Source organism: Sabethes cyaneus, chromosome 2 (assembly GCF_943734655.1).
Source record: "Sabethes cyaneus chromosome 2, idSabCyanKW18_F2, whole genome shotgun sequence".
NCBI classification, from domain to species: Eukaryota; Metazoa; Arthropoda; class Insecta; order Diptera; family Culicidae; genus Sabethes; species Sabethes cyaneus.
The window spans coordinates 165,786,741-165,795,029 of record NC_071354.1 but is presented as its reverse complement, the minus strand read 5'-3'; the positions used below and the strand labels follow the sequence as shown (position 1 = coordinate 165,795,029).

The following is an 8,289-nucleotide window of genomic DNA, read 5'->3' as shown; positions in this document are numbered from 1 at the left end:
AATTTGCGTTAAATTTTATAGAAAAGGTATGGCACGTTCCCCATTGTGTGTCCCGGGCACACCAGTGATGATATGTAACATTTTAGTAGTGGCCAAAGCCCTAATTCTCCTATATAACTCAATGAGTTATAACTATCAGAATCTGTTACAAACTTGAAACTTTTGTTTTCACTTCCTGATCAGTTTATTTCCGATTTGTAACACAATATGTTATAAATATCAGAATGTGTTATAAATTTGATGTTATCTTGTAATGCTCTCCTGATCGGGTACCTATTAAAGAAGCTACCAAGGTATTGTCGTTATTCTAAAGCCAGGAAAACTTGCCTGACCTGCAGAAATTTTGCAGAATAATAATTGTTATGCCGCCCTACACAAATACATGCGCGTAGGCTTCGTAAACATTGTTGTGATTTTTAGTTCGGACGATGAAAAATTTTGATGGACGGATTTTAAAACGGTACGACGAATTTAAGAAATAAAGTTTGTTGCGTAATTTCAATAATATGCTTTAATAATCGCTTTTTACTGATTTCGAAGTTCACGGATCGGAAAGTAAGTGTGTTTTAGTTAAATCAGCACACAAACTTTTGGAGTATTCATTAAATCCATCCAACAAATGATGAAAATTAGAATGGATTTACTTACTACGACGGGAATTAGAAATGTTGAGTATGTGAGTAAACCACCCTCACTAACCCACTAGAATTCCTGATTCAGAATCCGGAGGATTCCTCTTTTATGGTAAACGCGATTCTTTTACCAAGTTATAGGTATCTCAATTTTGGATTGTCGTTCAAGAATCCTGATTCTACAAGCAAACTATTCTATACGAATATTCTGCAGAAATTCTCCACACAATTCCTACGCGAGGAACCCCGACAACTCTGTGCGAATCTCTTTTGTTCGTCCAGAATTAAAATGGCAAAATTTTCTAATCGGCTTAAGAAGTACAATGCAGGTCGGTTTGTCTGTTTTGCCATTTATTTCACATTTATTTATATAACACTACAAGCATTTTGAGTATACGCTAGTCGGAAGCCTCGGTTAGCTGAATCTGCATCCTCGTTATCATCCCAAACGACATACACAACGAATGGTTTGACTTGACCTGAAACAAAAAGATAAATATATCGATTAAAAGTACATAACAACAGGGAAATTAAATAAAAAAGAAAACATGCCAATTAAATTTTACTGTTTATATTTATTTGTGACAAATACGTATTTCGCCTAGTTAGCTCCGGGGTACGATACTGGTCTAACAAGCCAATCGTCGTATGTTCGAATCTCGACAGGGTGGTGCCGCTCTATAGAGTTAAGAGGATGTTTGCAATTTTCCTGTTCTCTAATTTTCCTGTACTCTATTTTCCTGTAACCTAATAACCGGCTGCGAAGTCTGTCAATATAGAAGGGTCAAGTTCTTAAGGACGTATATACACACAGCTTTGCTTTTTTTACGTATTTCGCCTACGACTTGCAGGCTTCATCAGTGTCGGTTTTCGAACTAAATTAGCCAAAGCAATTTTACAGTTTTTATAGGAGCTTAAGATTACGTAACCTATGTGTAGGTATACCAAAGTTGTTGTAGGCAAACTAATTTTATTGTAGGTAATTTAACTAGTGTGTTTTGGCAAATGTCTTATACAAGAGTCTGAAATCTGAGAAGAATTAAGTAAAACCTTAAAAAAGCCTGATAGAATTATATGAATAATGTAAATCCGGGATAGGAAGAAAGAAGAGAGAACGAACTAAGTTTTGTAACTAGAAGTAGTTTCGTCTGAGTGTGTCGGTGTGTGTCTGCGTTTTGGCAGATATTTGAAAAGCCAAGAGTAACCATTTCCAGGGTCTTTGTTTAGTAAAGTGAAGGAGCATCTCTTGTAAATCTCTAAGCTCTCCGTAACATCCATATTCCACGCAGAGCAGTTATTTATTAGTTTTGCGTTGTCAATGGTCAGCGGATGGTTGTCGTTGAGATACGCTCAGCCACTTTTGATCTAAAATGGGGTGTCAGACCCTTCTCGGCATCTCTTGATGCTTTTGTTACCTCTGCCAAGTGTTCTTTAGTACGGGTTTTCAGATTTCCTGGGCAACTGATTTCATAAATCTAGGATTTTCTATGTTCTTCCATCAGGTCTTTGATCCCAACTTACTTTTGAGCTGGTTGTATCGGCTGGTGTAGACTAGTGCAATTCCAAATTTCCTCATTTTTCACCGTATTCTACTGCACTCTCTTAAGTTCTGGTGTTATTGGTGTTAGTGTTGTAAGTGAGTTTTTGTATGCGTCTCTTCTTTTCATGGAAATAATGTTCTGGATAGTCCTTTCTTTGTATCCGCTCAGTTTCGCAATTTCCAGAATGTACGTTAATTCTTTTTGTTTCCCTAGCTCACCTAACGGTAATGTTTCCATCCTAAATGTGTAATGTGATGGCAAGTGGCCATTTCGTGTTGGTGAGAGTGGTTAGATGAGTTAAGTATAACTCGTTTTGTGTTCATGGGTTTCCTGTAAATTTCGAATTTCATAATTTCTGTACTTTCCATTTGTCTGATTACTACGAAAGGAAGTTTTCCATTTCGTATGTGAAGTGTATGTTCCTGTTTGTGCCATTCTTGGCTACTAGGATGGTTTCCAGTTCTCCTTTTTTGATTATGCTGAAAACGTCGTCGACGTATAGCCACCATCTTTTTGGGAGTACCTGGTTTTGTTCCAGCTTGCTTTCAAGGTAAGCCATGAATAGTTCACACTGGAACGGTGATAATGGATTGCCCATCGGTGCACCTTTCAACTGCTTGTAGTAATTATCTCTGAAAGTGAAGTAGTTCTCCTCCATACACAAACGTGTCAGCTTTAAGTATCCTTTAAGTCCTCATGTTGTTTCAATAGCTAGTCTTCCAAGAAGCTTATAGATTCTTTCACGGGGACGCTTGGGAATGGTCCCCGCCGTAATATCGAAAGAGACCATTATGTCGTCTTCTGCTAGTTCTCCTGATGTTTTAGGTCCTAGACGAATTCTCGTGTTCTGCTGACAGAACGGCTCGGGAATTTTATTGGCATTCTTTGGAGCTCGGTTACCAACCACTTGGCAATCTTTTCTCTGTGTGACCGGTGTGTCGTGATCATGTCCCGCATTTCCATTCCTGGTTAATTTCTATTTCTAATTTCTTCGAATTTCTATAAAAAACGAAAATATCCGGAAGCGACTTTATTAAAGCGAGTACCGTTGCATTAAGCACAGGCCAGCTCCCCTTCCAAGTAACAATTTTAAAGCCGCTTGGTTTTACTTGAATTTTGTAGAGATTTTATTGCAGTACGAATCAAAACGTCTGATTTTATCATGGTGTTGCGCAATACCAGGATAATATAAGTCAAAAACTACTCATACCTGGCTATAAAACCATAATAAAACAGGTAATAAAGCAAATTTATTGTGGTGCTTATATAACAACGATAAAACTGGTCGGCTGCGACACATCTATTATAAGCTTATTACAAATGGGGTGTATCAACACCACATGGCGCACCAATCAAAATTGATTTACTGCGGTTGCTAATCAAACCGCGATTAAACTGATAATTGTATAGTGCTTTAAATATAATAACACCCCTACCATACAGATTTATGGTTGCTATTATAGAGAATATTAAAGTTCAACACCGAATAATTTTTTATGCGAAACCATATTAGGACAAAAGGAGACTGCACAACCCCCTTATTAAGGTTGCGACGTATCTGGTTGGATTATTTTTAGACACAAATTGTGCCCCTTCCTCCATCTACTGTAGAAACCACCGACCGAGAAGTTTTAATCTAACTTGTTTTTACTGGCATGACGACGACACTATGCAGGCCCTTGCGACTTACGAGGTACTGCTTGTGATGCCGTTCGTCTGTCAGCGTGTTAGCCGAAATTCTCAGCGCGGGTTTTCGGGGAAAGGCTACGTTCCTGTGAAAATAGACCAAATCTCGTGTTTTTAGTCTTGACCTAGAAATGCGGACTAGCGTATATATTAATATTTTTTAAACAGTGGTTTAACAATTGATGAAGGGACGGTAGGGGAAAGTAATAACCATATTGCCGTTTTCTAGCACTTTTTTATCGTCAAACAACAATCGATCAAAACAACCTACGAGTTGCAGAAAGAAAATATATTTAACTTGTTTAAACAATCATGGTCACTGTAAATCGAATCGATCCTTATGATCCGACAATTAAACTTTACCTTTTCTGTTCACGGATGTATATTTTCAAGTTAATAAACCTGTCTGGGTGATTTAGCTTTTTATGCAGCAGAGTGAAATGCTTCATTGGATTATGGCGGTTGCCGAAAAGCATGAAAAACATTTCAAAACGCTGAAATAAAGGCAATTTTTGACTCGACCATTTTTGATTGGAATGAAATTTTGCTTATGTGTTGGGTACCCAGAGGTGGGCACCGCTAACCGTAATTTTAGCATCGCTAACAGCTAAACCGCTAATTCATAACGTTAGCTTCGATAACCGCTAACCGCTGAATTAATAAACAATTTAGCGGAAGCTGACGCTAACCGCTAAATTGATTAGAAACAAGCGCAAATTTCGCAATATTTTTTTGAGCATCGATTTTGGAAAATTTTGTGAAATATTTTTCCAAATAATATATTTTCTGGATTGCCAAAACACATTACATTTTCGTTTAAAAATATTTGCTCTACTACATGCTTGGTTTCTGGGATATGAATTATCAAAGTGGTACAAATAAGGCAATGGTACAAGAATTCGCCGGTGTTGCGCGATTTCTCAGCAATCTATCGATCATCAAAACTGACTTTTGGTATATTGTTAGAGCCCGTTATAAGCTTGTTAACTACCAAACACCAACTAAATTGACTAAGAGTAAACTGGGAAAATGCAGTGGGCGTGTACCTCTACTCACCGTCTTATTCTGTTAATGAATATTTCAGGAATCCGACTTTTTTGGTCATCACTCAGAAATAAAAAAATAACACTATCGTGAAATTTTGTTCCCCAACAAACACACATTTGTCAGTATGTGAAACAATAAAAAATATTTTGGAAATTTTCCATAAGGTAGAGTATAGTTTTTCTAAGCTTGCTTTGGAATTTTTCACTTCCATGGTAAATTTTGTGAAAACTGTTTTCCAGATAACAATTTTGCTGCATTGTTGAGAAAACTTTGTTACATTTTTATAATATTTTTTCAATGGTGCTTGGTTCAAGACTTGAATTTTTGAAGTAATGTATGTGAAGTAAGTGAAGTGAATAAATCCAAAAATTTCTCTTGATGTTTTCTGAGAATATAGGTGATCTAGAATTTTTTAGATATTGATTTAGTCCGTGAGTACATTTACTGTGCTCGCGTACAAAAGTTTATAAAGTTTTGGGATCCTTCAAACCAGATCTATGCGATTGAGAGATAATAGCTAGATAGTTGAATTAAAAGAAAATTTTCATATATCTCAACAAATTTCCTCTTGCTAAAAAAAGTTAGCGGTTTATTTAGCGGCACATAAATTTAGCGGAAGCTAACAAAAACGCTAACGGATTTAAAAATTAGCGAAAACGCTAACCGCTAACCAAAATGTTAGCTGAGCTAATTAGCTGTTAGCGGATTAGCGGAATCGTGCCCACCTCTGTGGGTACCACGCAAGAGCTCATTTTCCACTAAACCTTTTTTCGTCAAGAGTAACTTTTCAAAAGGGCGTATTTAGAAATAAGATTACTTTTTTCAAAAAATCTTATCTTAAAAACTACTCATTTGATCAAAATGACGTTAAAGAAAAAGTTATAAGAAATTATGTGTATTTTCAGGAAAAAAAATACGCTGAAAGAAAAAACTTCAAAATCATGTTAAAAATCATAAAACGTCCATTATCTCAAAACCATCCCCTCCAATTTGCCTAATTTTTTTAAAGATAGCTTAAATTATGCCCTAAAATCTGGTGAAAAGCTATCGATGGATACTCTTTCGATTTTTTTTTAAATCTTTAAAATTTGACAAGTTTTTCAAAAATATCCAAATTCTACAGTTTTTTGTAAAACTCAAACAAAATCAATGCGTAGAATCATCGCGAACTTTTCGGAAATATAAAATATAATATTGTATTTTGCCAGAATCGCAAAACATATTGGCTTTGACGAAGTTAAAAGAGATTTCGTAACCTGTTCGCACTTACACAAAATCCCATGCCGAACTGTCATTCTATGAGAGTTGACAAAAGCAAAATATTTCCCTCTTTCTTTTTCTCGCACAAAAACCATAAAAATATCAACAACTATATTAACGCGAATACTCACTAGTTACTGAATAAATTCCCAATCCACAAAATCTATCGGTAAACACTTGACCTGCGGCAGCTGCATCCGTTACGACCGGACTCGGTATGACAATATAGTCAGTCAGGCAGTCCAAACCATTCTGACCGAACGCTCCTTGTCCAATAAGGGCTGGATCTAAGGCATCTGCGGCTCCCGATACAGTAAACGCATACTGTCCTCCGTTTGTCGGCTAGAAAACCACAAATCGTATCTAAGCACACAAAACAACTATCTTCTACTTGAGCTAGGTTACCAAACTATATGTAATGCTGCAAGTATCTGGACCAGAACGAATACAGATTCCGTACCGTTGACCCGCAATTTGCCTGGTCCCAATGGCGCCAACAACGTTCAAATTTGGATTGGCTCCAAATCCATAGTTGAAGCTGCTTATAGTTCCAGTCGTTCCGAAATGATACTGAAGACACCCGTCCGGAGCACGGAATTGCGAAGCGCAGGCAATTTGCGACAGTTGAAGATTCCACTGTCGGTTGAAAGAAGTCGCCGCCGTTGTTGCCACTCGGATCGTTATCGGATTTAGATCATCAAAATTTACGTACACATGCTGGCCGGAGTTTTCGCCACAGATCACCGGAACTTCCGAACTTCCGCCGGTGATTGTGAGGACGTCAGTTATACAGTTGCCATCACCATCTGGTTGAGCAAGTGTCAGTGAACGGAAATCTATTCGCAGCTGACAAACCGAAGCACTGCACGGATTAATTGTAAAAACACACGATCCTCCCCCGTTGTATGAACCCGGATAACCAACATTCGTGAAATAAGTGCTGTTCAAGTTGGTTGTTCCTCCACAAGTTTGGCTGACTGAAAAATTGGCTGTTATAACACAATTGAACCGTACCGTGTTTGTGGAATCGCTTACATATACAGCAAGTTGCCTGGCTGGTGAGAGTACTGCAATTCCCTCCAAACAAACCGCCATTGTCAGCGCATTCTCCGCGAATCAGACACGTGCCCGTCAGTCCGTTGCTTGCCACGCAGGGAACGTTTGCGATTCTACCAATCGAGTAAAATGGGAAATCTAGAGTGCGCAAAGTTTTGGATTAGAAGCTTCAACAACAATTTTGAAAGCTAAGTTCAAGTATTAAGTATCATGAACGAGAAATCTTTCGCTCTTGTGCCAAAAACTAAAACACGGGTGGCATGAATCACAAACTCAGCACGATTTTCCATAACTCACATCTTCCTTGCCTGGAACTTGATCCGTCGAGTAAGTCCAAATCTGTTTCGCTCGCCGCCAGAGCGTTAGTTGCAAACCCTGACGGTAAACTGCCGATAAGCACGCACCAAATTAGCCAATGCATCGCAACTATCCCTCCTGGGAGATCTCTTCCAAGCTGCACTGAGGATACGACGTGTCCGCTCCAAGCTTATCGATACGAGCACCGAAGACAAACTAGGTCAAAACATGAATTTCACTAAACCGAAAAATGTGTAACAAATAGCAGCGTTCTTCTCAACTTCTCACCGATGTTTGGTAGTTTCAGACGTTCCGAAATCGGTCAAACTGATTATCTGTAAGAACGACATCCACGGTTTGTGATACCAAACCGAGCAACGAAGAAATTGAACGTGCTAATTGGTTGGCTGCAAATACGAGTACATGAGATGAGTCGCCGGATGTACGGAAAAGTACTTATGTACCGTGTATCTACCATTATTGCAAACAATGTGCCTCATAGGTGTGATATGTAGAAAATACCACGTCGGAGAAAGTGTGACGTCTTGCGATTTGGTTCATTAAAATGGAAAGTGTAGCATTGAGCAGTCGCAGAGCAGAAGGTTGATACAGTATTACGCGCATTTTGTAACATGATGTGAAGAGCTTTCGTGCAATCTTGAGTTCAATAGCTCACATAAATGTTTTCTACAGCATATATGTCGTATATGAATATGACCAATTTTTATTTAGTTATTATAAGTGTCATTTCAGTGATAAAGATATAAAGT

At 38.1% G+C, this 8,289-nt stretch overlaps 1 protein-coding gene across 1 annotated transcript; it reads right to left on the bottom strand.

The window, feature by feature from the left end:
• Positions 1–998: 998 nt before the first annotated feature.
• LOC128737946 (uncharacterized) lies at positions 999–7,643 on the bottom strand. Its single transcript, XM_053832729.1, has 5 exons — positions 7,520–7,643; positions 7,202–7,360; positions 6,572–7,143; positions 6,298–6,508; positions 999–1,111 (listed from the first exon to the last, which is right to left on the bottom strand). Exons 1-5 carry the CDS (start codon positions 7,641–7,643, stop codon positions 999–1,001), a joined length of 1,179 nt encoding a protein of 392 aa, XP_053688704.1.
• Between the last annotated feature and the right edge of the window lie 646 nt (positions 7,644–8,289).

What these genes read in the sequence shown, in the direction of transcription:
- LOC128737946 (XM_053832729.1), bottom strand. Translation starts at nt 7,643, where the DNA reads ATGCATTGGCTAATTTGGTGCGTGCTTATCGGCAGTTTACCGTCAGGG. An exon ending in AAGTTCCAGGCAAGGAAGAT is followed by an intron (nt 7,361 to 7,519) that starts GTGAGTTATGGA and finishes TGCGCACTCTAG; the next exon opens with ATTTCCCATTTTACTCGATT. An exon ending in GGGAATTTATTCAGTAACTA is followed by an intron (nt 1,112 to 6,297) that starts GTGAGTATTCGC and finishes TTTTTGTTTCAG; the next exon opens with GTCAAGTCAAACCATTCGTT.